At 42.3% G+C, this 24,982-nt stretch overlaps 1 protein-coding gene across 1 annotated transcript in view; it reads left to right on the top strand.

The window, feature by feature from the left end:
- The first annotated feature begins 10,897 nt into the window (after nt 1-10,897).
- LOC120044811 (ankycorbin-like) overlaps nt 10,898-24,982 on the top strand; it is a 33,497-nt gene continuing 19,412 nt past the window's right edge. Inside the window, exons 1-6 of the mRNA XM_038989482.1 lie at nt 10,898-10,909; nt 11,707-11,837; nt 17,081-17,169; nt 22,380-22,444; nt 23,599-23,656; nt 24,633-24,703. Of these exons, the coding sequence (XP_038845410.1) occupies nt 10,898-10,909; nt 11,707-11,837; nt 17,081-17,169; nt 22,380-22,444; nt 23,599-23,656; nt 24,633-24,703 (426 nt within the window). The remainder of the gene's footprint in view (nt 10,910-11,706; nt 11,838-17,080; nt 17,170-22,379; nt 22,445-23,598; nt 23,657-24,632; nt 24,704-24,982) is intronic.

Below are 24,982 nucleotides of genomic sequence, written 5' to 3'. Positions count from 1 at the left end.
ACCCATTCTCTTCCACTCTTTCTATTCAAGGCTTCTTCTCTATAATTTATTTAATATCTCAATGTTCAAAGTTTAGCCGATTCCAACAGTAGGATAATCGTAATCGTGCGTAATCAATTGTATTTTCCAATGATTGCATGTTATCAAGTAGAATTGATGGCAGTGGGAGTTTACTCGCTCGCCTACGGATTCTCAAAAGGCAACCGATCGGCGTCCTCTTTTCCTCCGTCTTTTCTTCACGCAAATGACGGGGATCTGGGCCTGTTCCCGGGAGAACAGTATATTTTTCTCATTGGACTCGTTAAAGGAAAAATCTTCTTCCAGTTCGTTTTGAATAATCCCACTTCTGATGTTCAAAGTTATTTTCAGTCATAAGAGACATTATGTACAAAATAAGTAAAACAAATAAGTTACAAACCATGCAATTTTCTTTCTTTTTTAAATAGCACAATTGGTTATTGGCATGTAAAACGTCAGCCATCCTCTTCGGCGCCATCTTAACAGATCCTGTGTGTTTTCCAATGCCTCGCAAAGGGCACCTATTGAATATTCCTTTGAGCATGGTGAAGTTAATTACACTTTGGATGGTGTATTAATATACCCATTCGCTATTTATTTGATTAATTTATTTTGTTTAACCTTTATTTAACTAGGCAAGCCAGTTAAGAACAAATTCTTATTGACAATGACGGCCTACCAAAAGGCGAAAGGTCTCTTGCGGGGACGTGTGCTCAGATTCAAAATAAAATTATAGGACAAAACACACATCACGACAAGAGAGGCACCACAACACTACATAAAGAGAGACCTAAGACAGCAACACAGCATGGTAGCAACACTAAAAACAGGTGTCCTTCCTAACTCAGTTTCCAGAGTGGAAGGAAACTGCTCAGGGATTTCACCATGATGCCAATGGTGACTTTAAAACAGTTAGAGTGTAATGGCTGTGATAGGAGAAAACTGAGGATGGATCAACAACATTGTAGTTACTCCACAATACTAACCTAAATGACAGAGTGAAAAGAAGGAAGCCTGTACAGAATACACCTTTTCAGCAGATCAATAACTAAAACACAAGGCCAAATACTGGAGTTGCTTACCAAGATGACATTGAATTGTAGCAAGACTTGAAAATGGTAGTCTAGCAATGATCAACAACCAACTTGACAGAGCTTGAAGAATTTGAAAAATAATAATGTGCAAATCTTGTACAATCCAGGTGTTTAAAGCTCTTAGAGTTTTCACTTTGTCATTATGAGGTATTGTGTGTAGATGGGTGATAATATATATATATATATATATATATATATATATATATATATATATATATATATATATATATATATATATATATATACAGTGGGGAGAACAAGTATTTGATACACTGCCGATTTTTCAGGTTTTCCTACTTACAAAGCATGTAGAGGTCTGTAATTTTTATCATAGGTACACTTCAACTGTGAGAGACGGAATCTAAAACAAAAACCCAGAAAATCACATTGTATGATTTTTAAGTAATTAATTAGCATTTTATTGCATGACATGAGTATTTGATCACCTACCAACCAGTAAGAATTACGGCTCTCACAGACCTGTTAATTTTTCTTTAAGAAGCCCTCATGTTCTCCACTCATTACCTGTATTAACTGCACCTGTTTGAACTCGTTACCTGTATAAAAGACACCTGTCCACACACTCAATCAAACAGACTCCAACCTCTCCACAATGGCCAAGACCAGAGAGCTGTGTAAGGACATCAGGGATAAAATTGTAGACCTGCACAAGGCTGGGATGGGCTACAGGACAATAGGCAAGCAGCTTGGTGAGAAGGCAACAACTGTTGGTGCAAATATTAGAAAATGGAAGAAGTTCAAGATGACGGACAATCACCCTCGGTCTGGGGCTCCATGCAAGATCTCACCTCGTGGGGCATCAATGATCATGAGGAAGGTGAGGGATCAGCCCAGAACTACACGGCAGGACCTGGTCAATGACCTGAAGAGAGCTGGGACCACAGTCTCAAAGAAAACCATTAGTTACACACTACGCCGTCATGGATTAAAATCCTGCAGCGCACGCAAAGTCCCACTGCTCAAGCCAGTGCATGTCCAGGCCCGTCTGAAGTTTGCCAATGACCATCTGGATGATCCAGAGGAGGAATGGGAGAAGGTCATGTGGTCTGATGAGACAAAAATAGAGCTTTTTGGTCTAAACTCCACTCGCCATGTTTGGAGGAAGAAGAGGGATGAGTACAACCCCAAGAACACCATCCCAACCGTGAAGCATGGAGGTGGAAACATCATTCTTTGGGGATGCTTTTCTGCAAAGGGGACAGGACGACTGCACCGTATTGAGGGGAGGATGTATGGGGCCATGTATCGTGAGATCTTGGCCAACAACCTCTTTCCCTCAGTAAGAGCATTGAAGATGGGTCGTGGCTGGGTCTTCCAGCATGACAACGACCCGAAACACACAGCCAGGGCAACTAAGGAGTGGCTCCGTAAGAAGCATCTCAAGGTCCTGGAGTGGCCTAGCCAGTGTCCAGACCTGAACCCAATAGAAAATCTTTGGAGGGAGCTGAAAGTCCGTATTGCCCAGCGACAGCCCCGAAACCTGAAGGATCTGGAGAAGGTCTGTATGGAGGAGTGGGCCAAAATCCCTGCTGCAGTGTGTGCAAACCTGGTCAAGAACTACAGGAAACATATGATCTCTGTAATTGCAAACAAAGGTTTCTGTACCAAATATTAAGTTCTGCTTTTCTGATGTATCAAATACTTATGTCATGCAATAAAATGCAAATTATTACTTAGAAATCATACAATGTGATTTTCTGGATTTTTGTTTTAGATTCCGTCTCTCACAGTTGAAGTGTACCTATGATAAACATTACAGACCTCTACATGCTTTGTAAGTAGGAAAACCTGCAAAATCGGCAGTGTATCAAATACTTGTTCTCCCCACTGTATGTATATATATATATACACTGCTCAAAAAAATAAAGGGAACACTTAAACAACACAATGTAACTCCAAGTCAATCACACTTCTGTGAAATCAAACTGTCCACTTAGGAAGCAACACTGATTAACAATAAATTTCACATGCTGTTGTGCAAATGGAATAGACAAAAGGTGGAAATGATAGGCAATTAGCAAGACACCCCCAATAAAGGAGTGGTTCTGCAGGTGGTGACCACAGACCACTTCTCAGTTCCTATGCTTCCTGGCTGATGTTTTGGTCACTTTTGAATGCTGGCGGTGCTTTCACTCTAGTGGTAGCATGAGACAGAGTCTACAACCCACACAAGTGGCTCAGGTAGTGCAGCTCATCCAGGATGGCACATCAATGCGAGCTGTGGCAAGAAGGTTTGCTGTGTCTGTCAGCGTAGTGTCCAGAGCATGGAGGCGCTACCAGGAGACAGGCCAGTACATCAGGAGACGTGGAGGAGGCCGTAGGAGGGCAACAACCCAGCAGCAGGACCGCTACCTCCGCCTTTATGCAAGGAGGAGCAGGAAGTGCTCTGCCAGAGCCCTGCAAAATGACCTCCAGCAGGCCACAAATGTGCATGTGTCTGCTCAAACGGTCAGAAACAGACTCCATGAGGGTGGTATGAGGGCCCGACGTCCACAGGTGGGGGTTGTGCTTACAGCCCAACACCGTGCAGGACGTTTGGCATTTGCCAGAAAACACCAAGATTGGCAAATTCGCCACTGGCACCCTGTGCTCTTCACAGATGAAAGCAGGTTCACACTGAGCACGTGACAGACCTGACAGAGTCTGGAGACGCCGTGGAGAACGTTCTGCTGCCTGCAACATCCTCCAGCATGACCGGTTTGGCGGTGAGTCAGTCATGGTGTGGGGTGGCATTTCTTTGGGGGGCCGCACAGCCCTCCATGTGCTCGCCAGAGGTAGCCTGACTGCCATTAGGTACCGAGATGAGATCCTCAGACCCCTTGTGAGACCATATGCTGGTGCGGTTGGCCCTGGGTTCCTCCTAATGCAAGACAATGCTAGACCTCATGTGGCTGGAGTGTGTCAGCAGTTCCTGCAAGAGGAAGGCATTGATGCTATGGACTGGCCCGCCCGTTCCCCAGACCTGAATCCAATTGAGCACATCTGGGACATCATGTCTCGCTCCATCCACCAACGCCACGTTGCACCACAGACTGTCCAGGAGTTGGCGGATGCTTTAGTCCAGGTCTGGGAGGAGATCCCTCAGGAGACCATCCGCCACCTCATCAGGAGCATGCCCAGGCGTTGTAGGGAGGTCATACAGGCACGTGGAGGCCACACACACTACTGAGCCTCATTTTGACTTGTTTTAAGGACATTACATCAAAGTTGGATCAGCCTGTAGTGTAGTTTTCCACTTTAATTTTGAGTGTGACTCCAAATCCAGACCTCCATGGGTTGATAAATTTGATTTCCATTGATAATTTTTTGTGTGATTTTGTTGTCAGCACATTCAACTATGTAAAGAAAAAAGTATTTAATAATAATATTTCATTCATTCAGATCTAGGATGTGTTATTTTAGTGTTCCCTTTATTTTTTTGAGCAGTGTATATATATATATATATATTTAGTCCATTTTGAATCCAGGCTGTAACACAGCAAAATGTGGAATACGTTAATGGGTTTGAATCCTTCCTGAAGGCACTGTACATGCTAGAAATGTTGTATTGATATTTGATTTAACAATTCACTTTTTATGTTCCTGCAGTGCACAATATGTCATATTGTACATCTATAGGAGCTTTAAAAGTGCCTTTCTCCAGACTATATACATATCAGGTTATCTACAGATCACAGCTTTCAGATGAGATGACTAGTCTGCTGTTACAGTACTTGATCTTGATGTTTATAAGAGGATTAATCTCTACATATAACATCAATGTCAGATCATCCTGACAGTATATTTCCTTCACCAATTAACCACTACTAAGAGCAGGAGTTCTACAGGGCAGAAACATGCATTCACTAATTGGTACCGCTAGTCTTGTCTCACCTAATGCTGTAACAGAGACAGGTCTGAGTTTATTAAAGAAAACTAGTTGTCTAAATCCAGATGCCCTCTATTGCCATGTATGGGAAGTTGGAAACCAGTCAGCTGTAAAGAGGTTTCAGATTTCTTTACATATTTGTCCACTTAGGTATGTTAGTTTTTAGTCATACCCTGCTGTGTTTACCAGGTCAAATAGTGCCTTTTGCTGGTGTGGAGTTGGGTAAGGTTTGTTATTCCAGGACTGTCTGTGAGTTGTCTTCTGTTACAACATTCCCAAAATGTAATGTTGTAACATAATTTAACATTTTTATTAGTCATATGTACAGGATACACACGGTATACACCATCCAACGAAATGCTTACTTGCAGCTTCTTTCTTCGACAATGCAACAACAATAAGAAATAATAAAAGATTAGAATACGAATATAAAGTAAATTGCTTAGTGGAATAGGATAATAATTTTTGCAGAAGTATAATACAGGAAAGCAGAATTTATAGTAAAATATTTATACATGTATCAGGGAATGGGGTACTGGGGGGCAAGTGTTTAAATGTAAAAGGGGTGATAGACTTCAAAGGGGTATGAGACCGTGATCGTCTTGGAATTTGACTTTATGTTAATTGGCCAGGCCAATGTACATGGTCACCAACAGAACCGTTGGGGGGGATTGGCACATATCAAACTCAAAAGAAACAGTCGGTTTTTCTCTGCAACTTCACTATTAACATTACACTTCGTTATTATCAGTAGCATTTCATTATAATTATTATTATTATTCAAGTTATTACCTCTAAATATTAGTCTAGTATACAAATTAAGTAATGTCAGATAGGAGAGGAATTCCGGAAAAAATACAGATCCCGATATTGACGCACTAAACCATTCACACCAAGTTCGATGTGTTTTACCCTCCACTTTTCCGAACAATTTGCATAAGGTCACCAACGTTTCTACGGTCATTCTCTGTGGCAATTCGTTGTTCAAAGTGGCTAGAGAGGATGGATGCAGTAATGAGAGAAACCATATACTACTGGAAAAATAATATGCTGCTGAAAAGATTAGAATATGGGCTATGCATCCTATAGGATGAATCATGAAAGGAGCTTGGCTACGTTTCAGTCTGTTGCACCCCATTTAATAAGAGAAGAAATGCAAAACTGTCTCCTGTCATCATTCCTAACACATATGCTGACAAGACACAGCTTTTTTTCTATCTGATTAAAGAGATAAAGTCCAGACAGTCTAGGCCTATTTCAGGGAAACTTTTTGAATGGATATAGAGAATTAGTGAACTCATACATGCTCACCCACCCACCTAAAATGACCCATCAATCAAAGCCACCTGCAGCACATCTCACTCAGACACGTAAGCAAATCAAATTTGTCCTTTCCGAAAAACGTATTAAAAACTTAGCTTCAAATCCTTTCTGTAGGATAGGAAAAAAATTGTCTACATTATAGGATGATGCTACATCAATGTAGCCTATCATATAAATTGCAGAGAAAGGTTTTAAGGGTGATATTCACCGAGTGTACAAAAGATTAGGAACACCTTCCTAATATTGAGTTGCACCCCCTTTTGCCTTCAGACCAGCCTCAATTCATTGGGGCATGGACTCTACAAGGTACCGAAAGCGTTCCACAGTGATGCTGGTCCATGTCGACTCCAATGCTTCCCACAGTTGTGTCAAGTTGGCAGGATGTCCTTAAAGTGGTGGACCATTCTTGACACACCATCCCCCATTCAAAGGCACTTCAATATTTTGGCTTGCCCATTGGCTTGCCAATTCACCCTCTGAATTGCATACAATCCACGTCTCAGTTGTCTCAGAGCTTAAAAATCCTTCTTTAACCTGTCTCCTCCCCATCATCTACACTGAGTGAAGTGGATTAAACAGTTGACATCAATAAGGGATCATAGCTTTCACCTGAATTCACCTGGTCAGTCTATGTCATGGAAAGAGCAGGTGTTCCTAATGTTTTGTACTCTCAGTGTATAGAGGCAACTGTGATAGGCATGACGATGAAATTGACAACCATTAAAAAATAGAAACGCATGGATGCAACCTGATGATCAGCCTGTCCATAGCCTAATGATCAGCCTGTCCATAGCCTAATGATCAGCCTGTCCATAGCCTAATGAGCAACCTGTCCATAGCCTAATGATCAGCCTGTCCATAGCCTAATGATCAGCCTGTCCATAGCCTAATGATCAGCCTGTCCATAGCCTAATGATCAGCCTGTCCATAGCCTAATGATCAGCCTGTCCATAGCCTAATGATCAGCCTGTCCATAGCCTAATGATCAGCATGTCCATAGCCTAATGATCAGCCTGTCTATAGTCTAATGATCAACCTGTCTATAGCCTAATGATCAACCTGTCAATAGCCTAATGATCAGCCTGTCAGTAGCATAATGATCAGCCTGTCTATAGTCTAAGGATCAACCTGTCTATAGCATAATGATCAGCCTGTCCATAGCCTAATTATCAACCTGTCCATAGTCTATTGATCAAATCAAAATCAAATCAAATCAAATTTATTTATATAGCCCTTCGTACATCAGCTGATATCTCAAAGTGCTGTACAGAAACCCAGCCTAAAACCCCAAACAGCAAGCAATGCAGGTGTAGAAGCACGGTGGCTAGGAAAAACTCCATAGAAAGGCCAAAACCTAGGAAGAAACCTAGAGAGGAACCAGGCTATGAGGGGTGACCAGTCCTCTTCTGGCTGTGCCGGGTAGAGATTATAACAGAACATGGCCAAGATGTTCAAATGTTCATAAATGACCAGCATGGTCAAATAATAATAATCACAGTAGTTATCGAGGGTGCAGCAAGTCAGCACCTCAGGAGTAAATGTCAGTTGGCTTTTCATAGCCAATCATTAAGAGTATCTCTACCGCTCCTGCGGTCTCTAGAGAGTTGAAAACAGCAGGTCTGGGACAGGTAGCACGTCCGGTGAACAGGTCAGGGTTCCATAGCCGCAGGCAGAACAGTTGAAACTGGAGCAGCAGCAAGGCCAGGTGGACTGGGGACAGCAAGGAGTCATCATGCCAGGTAGTCCTGACGCATGGTCCTAGGGCTCAGGTCCTCCGAGAGAGAGAAAGAAAGAGAGAAGGAGAGAATTAGAGAGAGCATGCTTAAATTCACACAGGACACCGGTTAAGACAGGAGAAGTCCTCCAGATATAACAAACTGACCCTAGCCCCCCGACACATAAACTACTGCAGCATAAATACTGGAGGCTAATGATCAACCTGTCCATAGCCTAATAATCAGCCTGTCCATAGCCTAATGATCAACCTGTCCATAGCCTAATGATCAACCTGTCAATAGCATAATGATCAGCCTGTCCATAGTCTAATGATCAACGTGTCCATTGATCAACTGGATCAATTTTAGTAAAGCAATGGCTGGTTATGTTGACACTAAATTTTGAGAGAGTGCTTTATCTAAATTTGTGCAACCACTTATTGATAAGGGTAAACTCCAGCTGATATTTATTTTCTTCTGTCTTTTAGAGTTGCCTATAGCACAGGTGGTCTAGGCCTATATTCACTTTAGCAGGCCTATAATATATAGCCTATTACCGTAATTTCCGGACTATAAGCCGCTACTTTTTTCCCACGCTATGAACCTCGCGGTTTATACAATGACGCGGCTAATTTATGATTTTTTTTTTCACAAGATTCACGCCGCCAAAAAACTGAGCACCGTCACATAATGTGACGTAAATCGAGCGCGCTCAAACTTCCCATCATTCTGATTACGGTAGTCATTTTGTCACCCTCATCATGGCAAAGACACGGAGAAATGCATATGATGCAGCTTTCAAGTTGAAGGCGATCGATCTGGCTGTTGGAAAAGGAAATAGAGCTGCTGCACGGGAGCTTGGCCTTAATGAGTCGATGATAAGACGTTGGAAACAGCAGCGTGAGGAACTGACTCAGTGCAAAAAGACAACAAAAGCTTTCAGAGAAGAAAAGCAGATGGCCCGAACTAGAAAATGAGCTTGAAGACTGGGTCAACACACAGAGAGCAGACTGCCGAGGTGTTTCAACTGTGCAGATCCGACTGAAAGCCAAAACAATCGCCACCGCAATGAAGTTTGACTTTCTTGGTAGGCTACTGTTTACTGCTATTTTTTTAAATTTTTGTTACAAGCCGTGTTTCGTTAAAGCCTATTTATTTTTGTTACAAGCCATGTTTCGTTTAAAAGCCTATTTATTTTTGTTACAAGCCGTGTTTCGTTTAAAGGCGGTGTAAAGTTCATTTGTTTCAATGTACCGGTAGGCACTTGCGGCTTATAGACATGTGCGGTTTATTTATGTACAAAATACATATTTAAAAAAAAATCTGTGGGTACGGCTTATATTCAGGTGCGCTTAATAGTCCAGCAATTACGGTATATACTAGGTGGTTTGAGCACTGAATGCTGATTGGCTGACAACCGTGGTATATTTAAGCAATAAGGCCCAAGGAGGTGTGGTATATGGCCAATATACCACGGGTAAGGGCTGTTCTTAGGCACGACGTAACGCAAAGTTCCTGGACACAGCCCTTAGCCGTTAATAGCTTAATGCTGTTATAAACTGGGCACCAACGTAATTAGAGCAGTAAAAATCTATGTTTTTTTCATACCCATGGTATACGTCTGATATACCATTTCTGTCAGCCAATCAGCATTCAGGGCTCGAACCACCCAGTTTATAACAGACTGTATACCAGTCCGTATACTAATGGATTAGCTGCTGGTGCATCAAACAAATGTTGGAAAGAGGAGGAGATGTAGACAGATTAAGTTAGCAAATCAATTGCTTATAATAATTAGTAAACACTCCCGCTATTAGGTCAAGTTTATCTACATGTTAATACATTTTTTTTTTTTAAGTAGGCCTATTTAAACGGTTTTGACTGTTATTTTATTTTCATGGCGGTCTTTATCCGTAACCGTCAGTTACACGGTTATTCAATACCCATCACAGCCCTACCCCTCTGCTCTTTCTGCAGGTGATCTATGCATACCTCTACACTACACTCACGTGGCAGTGTAGAGATGGTAGAACCCATAAGAACTAACAACATAGCTTAACTTTGAAATAGCTTAGGAAAGGACACCATGGAATAGCATCTCCTACCATTCATATACTTCAAAACCTCTTGGCCTTGTGAAATATCTGTCTATTATAGAAATCTTGACTTATGATGACACTTCTATTGAAGGATCATGGCCCTAAAAAAAACTGAATTGATGCGAGCTACCAGACCAGACAGTTTATTTCAAAGGAGCACATACAGGTGCGCTATCTTAATTTGACCCTGCTTCTCACAGCAGGAAAATAATCCTGCAGCAACTGGAAACGTAAATTATTATGTGGATTATTACATTTTTGTAGGGGTTGGGGCAAATCAAGTCATTAGAGCACATTTTTAAGTGGAAATTACAAACTTTAGATTTTGCATTTCCTGCCGTGCAGGAAAATTCTGTGACAAAAGAGTGATCAAATTAAGATGTCAGATTTGTAAAGCTCAGTACATGCGTCATGCACCTTACTTTCCCTCCTCCTCCTTTCTCTGTCTGTCTGTCTGTCTGTCTGTCTGTCTGTCTGTCTGTCTGTCTGTCTGTCTGTCTGTCTGTCTGTCTGTCTGTCTGTCTGTCTGTGTGTGTGTGTGTGTGTGTGTGTGTGTGTGTGTGTGTGTGTGTGTGTGTGCGTGCGTGCGTGCGCGTGTGTGTGCGTGGAGAGAATAGATACTCTTTCCCCCGGTTCATAACTCTTCTCTTTCAGACTGAGCCTCCCATCATCCTAACAGTTAAGCCAGTGCCTTAACCCTACGAATAGATGGAAGTGAATGGGTGCATGGCTGCTATAATCAAGCCTGTGTGTATGAGCATGCCAGGCAGGGTAGGACAGAGTCAGTGAGGCCAGCCAGTAACCTCCAGAAGGAACACACAGCCCCCACTATGAGGTCAGGCTGGAGCCCTGTACATCTTGACAGTCAGTCAGGATTACAAATGAGGGAAATTCGTTGTGAAAATGGACTGCAACTGAGTTTAGGACATTAGTCATTTTCGGTGCATTTCAAACGTTCATGGGCTCTGGTGAAATTCATGCCCATGTAAATCTCTGCAGAGAAGCTTTCATTTGAGGAATTGATTTCATGGTTTAGGTGCAGGGGGATGCTGGCTTCCCTAGGCATTGTGTTATCACAGAAATATGATCCAATGCTTTCAGGTGAGAAAGCAAAGGATAAGCAAAAGCGTTTCGAACTGAATGACTGTCGTGTCATGACGGTCTTCAAGGTTGAAAATATGTTGAAAGTGAAACAATCTTCTGTTGATGGTGTTGAAACAGAGCCCTGGTGCAGCATGCCTAATGAAATGTGTGTTCCTCAGGTTATGTAATGGGAAGCTCCCTACTTAAGGATTAAGCCTAAATGGGATAATCACCCTCTATACTAGAGGTTACCAGAGAGACATGGCTGGCCGCGTTCACAGGCTGAATTGCGTTAGGTTCACGGTGGAGTAGAACCAACGAACAGCTATGACGTCTTTCATCTTTTATGCTAATTGTCTACAACGGGTAAGGGGCTGTGGTTTTCGCCACACAGGATTTGAACAGTAATGATTCAGTAATAGATATATTCAACTGTGAATGAGAAGCATTAACCTCTGTAATGTTTTATATCTCTCTCTCCTCAGGCCCATGAATGGAGCAAAAATGATGAGCGCCTCATGGCAGCTGTGGAACATGGGGAGGTAGAGAAGGTGGCCTCCCTCCTCACCAAGAAAGGAGCCAGCGCGTTCAAACTGGACAGTGAGGGCAAGTCAGCGTGAGTATCAAGGGTTGAGGGACAGGGTTTGGTCAGACACAGATTAGAAACAGGGAATTGGGACCGCTTAGGATGTGTGTTGTGCAAACTGAATTAAGGGACATTGTGGAATATCAGTATAGTAATGTTTATTGTTAAAATCAATCACATTTCTGCTCATCTTCCCTGAAACATCTAACATTCCAATATTGATACCGTTTCAGTGCAGCAGTGAAGTTACAGTACTTAGATATTCCCTCAAAATTCTATGATGACACATCTACAATAGTTGATAGTGATAGAATTGCCCCCAGGCAACTGTTCAGATCGATAAGCCATAGTCCTTGTCACTATTGGAGATGCTACTGTACTGAACTGAACTGCCCTAGATACAGTACCTTGAGACGACTTCTGTTGAAGGAGGAATCAGTCATGTGGAGTTAGATTAGTTTGAGATTTTATCATGGTTAGAGAAAGTAAAAAAAAAATTTTTTAAGTTAGGCAAATCACTGGTTCTTATTGACTGCACCGACAATGAGTTGCTAAGTATAGCACAATAGAAATATAATTATATGCTATTTAATTACTTGAGTCATGTCATCAGTCATCTCCTTTATTCCTTCTCCTTTTGGTTTTTGCTTTGCCCTTCTTCTTATTCCATAATGAATATGTGCTAAAAGCTAAATTGCATTATATTGTAACACGTATGAATGTCAACAGGAATTCCTGTTCTATTTTAGTGTCTTACTCCATGTGCACAGACCTGTGATGGTCAATGGCCTTTCATTGATAGCCTATAAAAAATATATACAATTCCCATAATGTACAGTAGGCATGGTCTCCTTTGTGTGTTTAAGAAGCTCCCAATTATCACACAGCATGATTGTGTCCTGATATTTTCCTGATTTCTATAGGCTCTGAATGGATGTGACCGCCATGCTTCCTAACTGGACCTGATAATGTTCATGTTTGACCTCTTTCTGACTGCTACAGATAGAGCTGCACTGCCAGAGACTAGTGAAAGTCAACACCACTGACCTAGATATATTTAGTGATTTACTTTGAGGGGGAATCGCTCACAATGGGCAGCCACACAATGTGTCTTTTAAGTCACCCGTACGAAGAGACCATTGTTTACATCCCTGACCTTCCCAGGTTTCCCAGAAGGACACACACTGACTGGCATGGCATTCCCAAATGCAGGTTGACTTTTATTGGGATGAATCTTGTCCTAGAGGCAGCACTGAGCGATTTCCTCTAGATGGGTCAAAATTGGCTATATATTGTTAAAAATTGTTGTTAAAAATCATGAAAACAAAAATTAGGAATTAAGTTAGCAGTGTGGTTAATTAAGGTTAAACTCAGATTGTATGGCTAGTGACTACCCTGCAGAGCTGCCTCCAATACATGAGTCATCCCAATAAATGCCAACACGCTTCGTAAACAGCCAGTGTCACCATGGAGAATTTGTGGATAATGATTGGAATGTATGGAAACTGCTGGTGTCTAAAAGCACAATACATTTCATGATTATTATTACAAAACACACATGCACACACACAGACAATTAGACAAAAACACAGGAATCATGCACGTCACCAATGTAGTCTGAATCATTAGGAAAATGTGCCTAATTCCATTCATTGCATGATGTGTTATTGCAAGAACAAAGATATCATCATTAATTAATACTGATTTATTGTCTTCTAGGAGTTAAATTGTGTCCTTCCACTAGTGCTTGTTATTATAAATGAATCATAATATAAAATCAAATTCAATTGTATTAGTCACATGCGCCGAATACAACAGGTGTAGACCTTACAGTGAAATGTTTACTTACAAGCCCCTAACCAACAATGTGGTTTAAAAAATACGAATAAGAATAAGAAATAAAAGTAACAAGTAGTTGAAGAGCAGCAGTAAAATAACAATAGCGAGGCTATATACAGGGCGTACCGGTACAGAGTCAATGTGCGCGGGCACCGGTTAGTCGATGTAATTGAGGTAATATGTACATGTAGGTAGAGTTATTAAAGTGACTATGCATAGATAATAACAGAGAGTAGCAGCGGTGTAAAAGACGGGGGGGGGGGGGGGGGGCAATGCAAATAGTCTGTGTAGTCATTTGATTAGATGTTCAGGAGTTTTATGGCTTGGGGCTAGAAGCTATTTAGAAGCCTCTTGGACCTAGACTTGGCGCTCCGGTACCGCTTGCCATGCGGTATTTAAAAAAAAAAAAAAAAAAAAGATTATTTAACCTTTATTTAACCAGGTAGGCTAGTTGAGAACAAGTTCTCATTTACAACTGCGACCTGGCCAAGATAAAGCATAGCAGTGTGAACAGACAACAACACACAGTTACACATGGAGTAAACAATAAACAAGTCAATAACACAGTAGGGAAAAAATGAGTCTATATACATTGTGTGCAAAAGGCATGAGGAGGTAGGCAATAAATAGGCCATAGGAGCGAATAATTACAATTTAGCAGATTAACACTGGAGTGATAAATCATCAAATGATCATGTGCAAGTAGCAGAGAGAACAGTCTATGACTAGGGTGACTGGAGTCTTTGACAATTTTTAGGGCCTTCCTCTGACACCACCTGGTATAGAGGTCCTGGATGGCAGGAAGCTTGGTCCCAGTGATGTACTGGGCCGTACGCATTACCCTCTATAGTGCCTTGCGGTCGTAGGCCGAGCAGTTGCCATACCAGGCAGTGAGGCAACCAGTCAGGATGCTCTCGATGGTGCAGCTGTAGAACCTTTTGACGATCTGAGGACCCATGCCAAATCTTTTCAGTCTCCTGAGTGGGAATAGGTTTTGTCGTGCCCTCTTCACGACTGTCTTGGTGTGCTTGGACCATTTTAGTTTGTTGGTGATGTGTACACCAATGAACTTGAAGCTCTCAACCTACTCCATTGCAGCCCCGTCAATGAGAATGGGGGCGTGCTCGGTCCTCTTTATCCTGTAGTCCACGATCATCTCCTTTGTCTTGATCACGTTGAGGGAGAGGTTGTTGTCCTGGCACCACACGGCAAGGGGTCTGACCTCCTCCCTGTAGGCTGTCTCGTCATTGTCGGTGATCAGGCCTACCACTGTTGTGTCGTCAGCAAAATTAATGATGGTGTTGGAGTCGTGCCTGACTGTGCAGTCATGAGTGAACAGGGAGCTTTGAGGGCACTATGGTGTTGAATGCTGAGCTGTAGTCAATGAACAGCATTCTCACATAGGTGTTCCTTTTGTCCAGGTGGGAAAGGGCATTGTGGAGTGCAATAGAGATTGCATCATCTGTGGATCTGTTAGGGCGGTATGCAAATTGGGGTGGGTTTAGGGTTTCCGGGATAATGGTGTTGATGTGAGCCATTACCATCCTTTCAAAGCACTTCAGGGCTACAGACGTAAGTGCTATGGGTCGGTAGTCATTTCGGCAGGTTACCTTAGTGTTCTTGGGCACAGGGACTATGGTGGTGTGCTTAAAGCATGTTGGTATTACACACTTGGACAGGGAGAGGTTGAAAATGAAGACAAAATGAAGACAATGTCAGTGAAGACATTTGCCATTTAGTTGCGCATGCTCACAGTACACGTTCTGGTAATCCGTCTTGTGAATGTTGACCTGTTTAAAGGTCTTACTCACATCGGCTGTGGAGGGTGTGATCACACAGTCGTCCAGAACAGCTGGTGCTCTCATGCATGTTTCAGTGTTATTTCCCTCAAAGCGAGCATAGAAGTAGTTTTGCTCGTCTGGTCGACTCGTGTCACTGGGCAGCTCTCGAGTGTGCTTCCCTTGGTAGTCTGTAATTGTTTGCAAGCCCTGCCACATCCGACGAGCTTCAGAGCCGGTGTAGTACGATTCGATCTTAGTCCTGTATTGACACTTTGCCTGTTTGATGGTTCGTCAGAGGGCATTGCAGGATTTCTTATAAGCTTCCAGGTTAAAGTCCCGCTCCTTGAAAGTGGCAGCTCTAGCCTTTAGCTCAATGCGGATGTTTGCCTGTAATACATTGCTTCTGGTTGGGGTATATACGTACGGCCACTGTGGGGACGACGTCATCGATGCACTTATTGATGAAGCCAATGACTGATGTGGCGTGCTCCTCAATGCCATCGGAAGAATCCCAGAACATATTCCAGTCTGTGCTCGCAAAACAGTCCTGTAGCTTAGCATCTGCTTCATCTGACCACTTTTTTATTGACCGAGTCACTGGTGCTTCCTACTTTAATTTTTGCTTGTAAGCAGGAATCAGGAGGATATAATTATGGTCAGATTTGCCAAATGAAGGGCGAGGGAGAGCTTTGTATGCATCTCTGTGCGTGGAGTAAAGGTGGTCTAGAGTTTTTTCCCTCTGGTTGCACATTTAACATGCTGATAGAAATTTGGTAAAGCAGATTACAATTCCCTGCATGGACCTTGCAGTTGATGTACTTGAGGAAGTGTAATTGGTGTTGAAATATGGGCTATCTGAGGAAGCTGTTGTAGAATACTGAATTACTCCTGAAAGTTATCGGTCTGTGCCAGGCATATCAAACATGTTCTTCAGGCAAGTGTGTTTTAAATTGCTTTCCATTCTGAGGGGAATACATTTCATGAGAAAGGTCAATGAAATAGTCTAAACACTTGCTTATCTCAGTATTCCTATATTAGATAATCCCTGTTCATTAAATAGGTGACAACAACTATTTGGAAGAAATGGTTTTGCTTTCTCTTCCAAATCTGCTATGCTGTTTCCTGTTTCAATGTCTGTTCAGTGTAGTGAAGACATCCTCTATAGCAGTGGTAATTGCTCTGTTTTCATGTTCTTCAGTGGAGTGGTCCTATGGGTCACCCGGCTGCCTGTGTTAGCTCTGTGTGTGTGTTAGCTCTGTGAGTCTGCGTGATGGCCTAGAGAGCAATTCTCATTGATCCACAGCAGTGCACTAACCCTGTTCTAACAACACATGCGAAAGGCAAAGCTCAGAACATAATCAGTACATTGGCGAATGCTGAATAAACTCATTCTCTAGCACAGAATTCAATAGTCCCCACACTACTTAACCTTTTCTTGATGTTTCCACCTTAAAGAAGCAGATCTAGCCAGTGGAAATTAAATTGACCGATGTCAATGACCTTTATTTTCTTTTTGTAGAAGGAATTGTAGGGATTTCTTTTTTCAGAATTGATTGCTGTACTTTCTGTTTATTCATCCAATGACCTGTTGAATCTCCCTTCTGTTAGACTGATCATGTTGTTGCTCTGTGCTGTCTCTCTCTCCCCATACAGTCTCCATGTGGCTGCCACCCGTGGTCAAACTGAATGTCTGGCAGTCATGCTGGCCCATGGAGCGGACACATCTGTCATAGATGCCTCAGGTTAGTGGACTACAAACCTGGTACTGTGCCTGCCCAACAATGAATCAAATGGCCACCCGGACTATTTGCATTGACACCCCACCCCCCATTTGTTTTTAAACTGATGCTACTCGCTGTTTATTATCTATGCATAGTCACTTTACCCCTACCTGCATGTACAAATTACCTCGACTAACTTGTACCCCCGCACATTTACTTTGTACCGGTAGCCCCTGTATATATCCTCGTTATTGTTATTTTATTGTGTTACTTTTTATAATTTTTTACTTTAGTTTATTTGTTTGTTTTTTTGCTATTTCTTGAACTGATTTGTTTTTTAAAGGCTTGTGAGTAAGCATTTCACGGTAAGGTCGACACCTGTTTTATTCAGCGCGAGTAACAAATAAAGTTTGTTTTGATTTGAGATCCAGATGAATATTTGAAGGCAGAGCTATTTACATAATGTGAATATATCCTGAGCATACTGTAGGTGAACATTCCCTGTAGAACTAATCTGCCCAAAAACTTTTCTCAAGTATGATTTTACTGCTAGTTGTTACATATATTACTGCTAGTGGTAACAGATATGACTGCTAGTGGTTACAGATATGACTGCTAGTGGTTATAGATATGATGCTAGTGGTTACAGATATGACTGCTAGTGGTTACAGATATGACTGCTAGTGGTTATAGATATGATGCTAGTGGTTACAGATATGACTGCTAGTGGTTACAGATATGACTGCTAGTGGTTATAGATATGATGCTAGTGGTTACAGATATGACTGCTAGTGGTTATAGATATGATGCTAGTGGTTACAGATATGACTGCTAGTGGTTACAGATATGACTGCTAGTGGTTACAGATATGACTGCTAGTGGTTACAGATATGACTGCTAGTGGTTACAGATATGACTGATAGTGGTTATAGATATGACTGCTAGTGGTTACAGATATGACTGCTAGTGGTTACAGATATGACTGCTAGTGGTACAGAAATGATTGCTAGTTGTTACAGATATGACTGCTAGTGGTTACAGATATGACTGCTAGTGGTTACAGACATGACTGCTAGTGGTTACAGATATGACTGCTAGTGGTTACAGATATGACTGCTAGTGGTTACAGACATGACTGCTAGTGGTTACAGATATGACTGCTAGTGGTTACAGACATGACTGATAGTGGTTGCAGATTTGACTGCTAGTGGTTATAGATATGACTGCTAGTGGTTAGAGGCTAGTGGTTACAGATATGACTGCTAGTGGTTACTGACATGACTGCTAGTGGTTACAGACATGACTGCTAGTGGTTACAGATTTAACTGCTATTGGTTACAGATATGACTGCTAGTGATTATAGATATGACTGCTAGTGGTTACAGATTTAACTGCTATTGGTTACAGATATGACTGCTAGTGGTTATAGATATGACTGCTGGTGGTTATAGATATGACTGCTAGTGGTTACAGATATGACTCCTAGTGGTTACAGACATGACTGCTAGTGGTTACAGATATGACTCCTAGTGGTTACAGACATGACTGCTAGTGGTTACAGATATGACTCCTAGTGGTTACAGACATGACTGCTAGTGGTTATAGATATGACTGCTAGTGGTTACAGACATGACTGATAGTGGTTGCAGATATGACTGCTAGTGGTTACAGATATGACTGCTAGTGGTTACAGACATGACTGCTAGTGGTTACAGATATGACTGCTAGTGGTTACAGATATGACTCCTAGTGGTTATAGATATGACTGCTAGTGGTTACAGATATGACTCCTAGTGGTTATAGATATGACTGCTAGTGGTTACAGATATGACTGCTAGTGGTTACAGACATGACTGCTAGTGGTTATAGATATGACTGATAGTGTTTACAGATATGACTGCTAGTGGTTACAGATATGACTGATAGTGGTTACAGATATGACTGCTAGTGGTTACAGACATGACTGCTAGTGGTTATAGATATGACTGATAGTGTTTACAGACATGACTGCTAGTGGTTACAGATATGTAATCGCACTCCACACCGCCCTTTCTCACCTGGATATAACCTGCCTAAATGACTACCAACCCATAGCACTCATGTCTGTGGCCATGAATTGCTTTGAAAGGATTGTCAGGGCTGACATCAAGACCGTTATCCCAGAAACCCTAGACCCACCCCAATTTGCATACCGCCCTAACAGATCTACAGATGATGCAATCTCTATTGCGCTCCGCACTGCCCTTTCTCACCTGGACAAAAGGAACACCTACAGTGGGGAGAACAAGTATTTGAAACACTGCCGATTTTGCAGGTTTTCCTACTTACAAAGCATGTAGAGGTCTGTAATTTTTATCATAGGTACACTTCAACTGTGAGAGACGGCATCTAAAACAAAAATCCAGAAAATCACATTGTATGATTTTTAAGTAATTAATTTGCATTTTATTGCATGACATAAGTATTTGATACATCAGAAAAGCAGAACTTAATATTTGGTACAGAAACCTTTGTTTGCAATTACAGAGATCATACGTTTCCTGTAGTTCTTGACCAGGTTTGCACACACTGCAGCAGGGATTTTGGCCCACTCCTCCATACAGACCTTCTCCAGATCCTTCAGGTTTCGGGGCTGTCGCTGGGCAATACGGACTTTCAGCTCCCTCCAAAGATGTTCTATTGGGTTCAGGTCTGGAGACTGGCTAGGCCACTCCAGGACCTTGAGATGCTTCTTACGGAGCCACTCCTTAGTTGCCCTGGCTGTGTGTTTCAGGTCGTTGTCATGCTGGAAGACCCAGCCACGACCCATCTTCAATGCTCTTACTGAGGGAAGGAGGTTGTTGGCCAAGATCTCGCGATACATGGCCCCATACATCCTCCCCTCAATACGGTGCAGTCGTCCTGTCCCCTTTGCAGAAAAGCATCCCCAAAGAATGATGTTTCCACCTCCATGCTTCACGGTTGGGATGGTGTTCTTGGGGTTGTACTCATCCCTCTCCTTCCTCCAAACATGGCGAGTGGAGTTTAGACCAAAAAGCTCTATTTTTGTCTCATCAGACCACATGACCTTCTCCCATTCCTCCTCTGGATCATCCAGATGGTCATTGGCAAACTTCAGACGGGCCTGGACATGCGCTGGCTTGAGCAGGGGGACCTTGCGTGCGCTACAGGATTTTAATCCATGACGGCGTAGTGTGTTACTAGTTGTTTTCTTTGAGACTGTGGTCCCAGCTCTCTTCAGGTCATTGACCAGGTCCTGCCGTGTAGTTCTGGACTGATCCCTCACCTTCCTCATGATCATTGATGCCCCACGAGGTGAGATCTTGCATGGAGCCCCAGACCGAGGGTGATTGACCGTCACCTAGAACTTGTTAATAATTGCGCCAACAGTTGTTGCCTTCTCACCAAGCTGCTTGCCTATTGTCCTGTAGCCCATCCCAGCCTTGTGCAGGTCTACAATTTTATCCCTGATGTCCTTACACAGCTCTCAACCTTACACAGGTTGGAGTCTGTTTGATTGAGTGTGTGGACAGGTGTCTTTTATACAGGTAACGAGTTCAAACAGGTGCAGTTAATACAGGTAATGAGTGGAGAACATGAGGGCTTCTTAAAGAAAAACTAACAGGTCTGTGAGAGCCGGAATTCTTACTGGTTGGTAGGTGATCAAATACTTATGTCATGCAATAAAATGCAAATTAATTACTTAAAAATCATACAATTTGATTTTCTGAATTTTTGTTTTAGATTCCGTCTCTCACAGTTGAAGTGTACCTATGATAAAAATTACAGACCTCTACATGCTTTGTAAGTAGGAAAACCTGCAAAATCGGCAGTGTATCATATACTTGTTCTCCCCACTGTATGTGAGAATGCTGTTCATTGACTACAGCTCAGCGTTCAACACCATGGTGCCCACGAAGCTTATCACTAAGCTAAGGACTCTGGGACTAAACACCTCCCTCTGCAACTGGATCCTGGACTTCCTGACGGGCCATCCCAAGGTGGTAAGAGTAGGCAACAACACGTCTGCCGCGCTGATCCTCAACACTGGGGCCCCTCAGGGGTGTGTACTTAGTCCCCTCCTGTATTCCCTGTTCACCCACGACTGCGTGGCCGAACACGACTCCAACGCCATCATTAAGTTTGCTGACGACACAACAATGGTAGGCCTGATCACCGACAACGATGAGACGGCCTATAGGGAGGAGGTCAGAGAACTATCAGTGTGGTGCCAGGACAAAAACCTCTCCTTCAATGTGAGCAAGACAAAGGAGCTGATCGTGGACTACAGGAAAAGCCGGGCCGAACAGGCCCCCATTAACATTGACGGGGCTGTAGTGGAGCGGGTCGAGAGTTTCAAGTTCCTTGGTGTCCACATCACCAACGAACTATCATGGTCCAAACATACCAAGACAGTCGTGAAGAGGGCATGACAAAACATTTTCCCCCTCAGGAGACTGAAAAGATTTGTCATGGGTCCCCAGATCCTCAAAAGTTTCTACAGCTGCACCATCGAAAGCATCCTGACCGGTTGCATCACTGCCTGGTATGGAAACTGCTCGGCATCTGGCCGTAAGGCGCTACAGAAAGTAGTGCGAATGGCCCAGTATATCACTGGGGCCAAGCTTCCTGCCATCCAGGACCTATATAATAGGAAGTGTCAGAGGAAAGCCCATAAAATTGTCAGAGACTCCAGTCACCCAAGTCATAGACTGTTTTTTCTGCTACCGCACGGCAAGCAGTACCGGAGCACCAAGTCTAGGACCAAAAGGCTCCTCAACAGCTTCTACCCCCAAGCCATTAGACTGTTGAAAAATTCATAAAAATCGCCACTGGACAATTTAGATTGACCCCCCCCTCTTGTACACTTCTGCTACTCGCTGTTTGTTTGTTACCTATGCATGGGCACTTCGCCACCACCTACATGTACAGATTACCTCAACTGCCTGTACCCCCGCACACTGACTCGGTACCGGTGCCCCTGTATATAGCCTCATTATTGTTATTCTTATTGTGTTACTTTTTATCATTGCTTTTTATTTTAGCCTACTTGGTACATTTTTTCTTCTTCTTGAACTGCACTGTTGGTTTAAGGGCTTGTAAGTAAGCATTTCATGGTAAAGTCTACACTTGTTGTATTCGGCGCGTGGCAAATAAAGTTTGATTTGATTTGTACTTGGGAGTTGAATGCAACGAAAATATGTCTTACCTGGATGTCTTTTTCTCCTCAGGTTTTAGTGCTTTACACCTCGCTGCCAAAAACAACCATCAGGAGTGTGCCAAAAACCTTATACAGGTAAGATGGAGCTACTGAATGAATGAAACTGCAAACATAAATGGTGACCGATAACTCACTCACTGACTGTATCGGATGAAGCCATTGATTTGTTCTTGGGTAGGTCATTTCTATGCCGGAGAGCTAAAACAGTTGTGCTTGTTGTTGAATCACAATTTAAAAATGTACTCTGACCATTGTGAAGATGGGTTCACTGACTGACTGTAACACAGTCTTGTGATGGGAGGCATGTGATATCTGTCTGTGTTCTGTCTGGTGATCCTCCTGTCTGTCCTAGTGTATCTGCTGATCTAACACATGACCTCCTCTCTATCTTCCACACAACCCTGATATGACCTCAGTTTAGCCATACATAAGATCACACTATAAAAGGCTTCTGCAGGAGCAATATTGATAGCCTGTGGAAAACAGTACAGTACAGTACAGTACAGTGGACAGCTGGTTCAAGTCCTATTGTAGTTCAGGGATTTTTGTGTAGTTCAGATATTAAGAATACATTATCTGTGCATGAACTGTTGTTAGTTAGTATTATTCAGCATGTCATAACTGTGTGGATAAAATTATTTATGAAGCTGTCAGACTCACTGTCCATACAAGATTATACTTAGCCATCAATCAGAATGGCTAACTCTTAATATGATCTGAGTGAATGGTTTCATCTACTCAATGCTAATATCAGTCATCCTTATACCTTGTTTAGAGAATGGATTTAACTTTTTGAGCAGCTCTGTGGTACATGCAATTCAAAGCTTTGGTGTAGCAATTATGTACTAAAGCTATTTTTGTGATGATATGTAGCCTATTTTCAGTGGGTTAATTTTATGTCTATCTATGCTGAGATTGAGACCATTTTCTGAACAGTTGGGAAGCTGAAGTCAGATGTAATACATATCCTTCCCTCTCTGGTAATACCTGTCAAATTAATGGCCAGCTAAGCCATTGCCCATACAGATTGACTTGACACACAGTCAGAAATCCGATGCAAGGGCACTCTCATTAACTCCAAATTAAAATGCATCTCAAAAACATCTGACATACTCTTAGCAAACACAGTTCATTAAGGCTCAGTCACATTTTTCAGATCAACCATCACAGTGATAAAAAAAATAATATGGTCATATAGATGTTGACCTAAACCTGTGTTTTCCCACCAGAGTAAATGTGTGTTGGATGCTCTGGACTGCTCAGGGAAGACAGCTCTTCACCATGCAGGTAAGACTTGGTTAGAAATAACTTAATGAGTGTTATACCTATGATTAAGGGCTCTATAATGCCTACATAAAAGTATGAAAAGTTATGGCTGGGAAATTGTAATTTAACCATTAATTAAAGATTCAACCTGAAATTAGATTAATTTGTATTACTTAAGTTGACACCCATCAAACTAGGAGGATAACACGTCTCAATGATTCTTCTTCTTAGACGCAAAGCAGCAGATAGCGAATCTACTAAGCACCTGATCCCCATTCCCCTCTTTCAGTTGCGGTCCTCCAGCTGCAACTATGACAGTACCAATCTATCTCACCATCCATCCATTGCACCCTGCTGTACCTCAGCTAAAAGGCCTGCTTATGATTACAGAAGATTAGCTGCAGCTCTAACACCAGACTATCCATTATGTGTCTCCGTACAGTAGATGACAGGAATGTTTCTAAGCCTGGAGTAAACCATACATGTACTGTACTCTTGAATGGCTCAAAGAAGAACATCTTTTGCTGTACACTCACTGTGACACTAGTCAATGAATAGGCAACGTAGTTAGACAGATATTAGATACAGGAGTGCTGTTCCAGTTGTTAGTGTTTGTGAAATTGGAGGCATACTGGAGAGTTTCCTACCATTTTAGAGAGCTTTCAGCCGGCAGGGGATGCTTTTATCTTTGGATGAAAGACCTGGATCAAAGAGAACTGTATAAAGGGACCATATCAATTACACAGGAGACTCTCTACTGCCAGGTTCTGCCTAATTATCTCCAGGGTTCCAACTTCCAGCTATGAACAACTGTAGGATAATTCCACCATGTTGGACACAGTGGAGTTCTATTCAGGCAATGAACGGCTATAGAAGTAGTCATGCCTGGCTCCTGTGGGAGATCTTTGACATGTCGTTTTGTATTAGTGCCATATATAACTCCATGGTAGACAAGACATTTTAGGAGTTCTAATGATTCTCTTATTTTCTCCCTCAGCTGCCAGTGGAAACATTGTGATTGTCCAAACCTTATGTGAGCGCAAGTGTCCGGTGAACGTCAGAGACATGGTATGTATGCCATTCAATCAGATACAGTCCAGTTCCCTCATTCAGTTTAAAGTAATTGTTTGTATAGGGCTTATTTGAAGGTCTTCAACTCAAACTAAAGAAATAGGGAAAATACTTCCACATAAATGCAGCATGCAGCAGTCCTATTGTACTGGTTCTGCTGTGCCTTAAACATGACAAACAAACTAACATCCTCTGAATGACTGACTGTGTGGGGGTGTGCATGTGAGTGTATGTTTCTTGGGTTGATGTCATGTTATTGTGGTGTTAACTGTGTGT

This window comes from Salvelinus namaycush, chromosome 3, assembly GCF_016432855.1.
Source record: "Salvelinus namaycush isolate Seneca chromosome 3, SaNama_1.0, whole genome shotgun sequence".
NCBI classification, from domain to species: domain Eukaryota; kingdom Metazoa; phylum Chordata; class Actinopteri; order Salmoniformes; family Salmonidae; genus Salvelinus; species Salvelinus namaycush.
The sequence above is the reverse complement of the archived record's forward strand: the minus strand, read 5'-3'. Positions and strand labels throughout refer to the sequence as shown.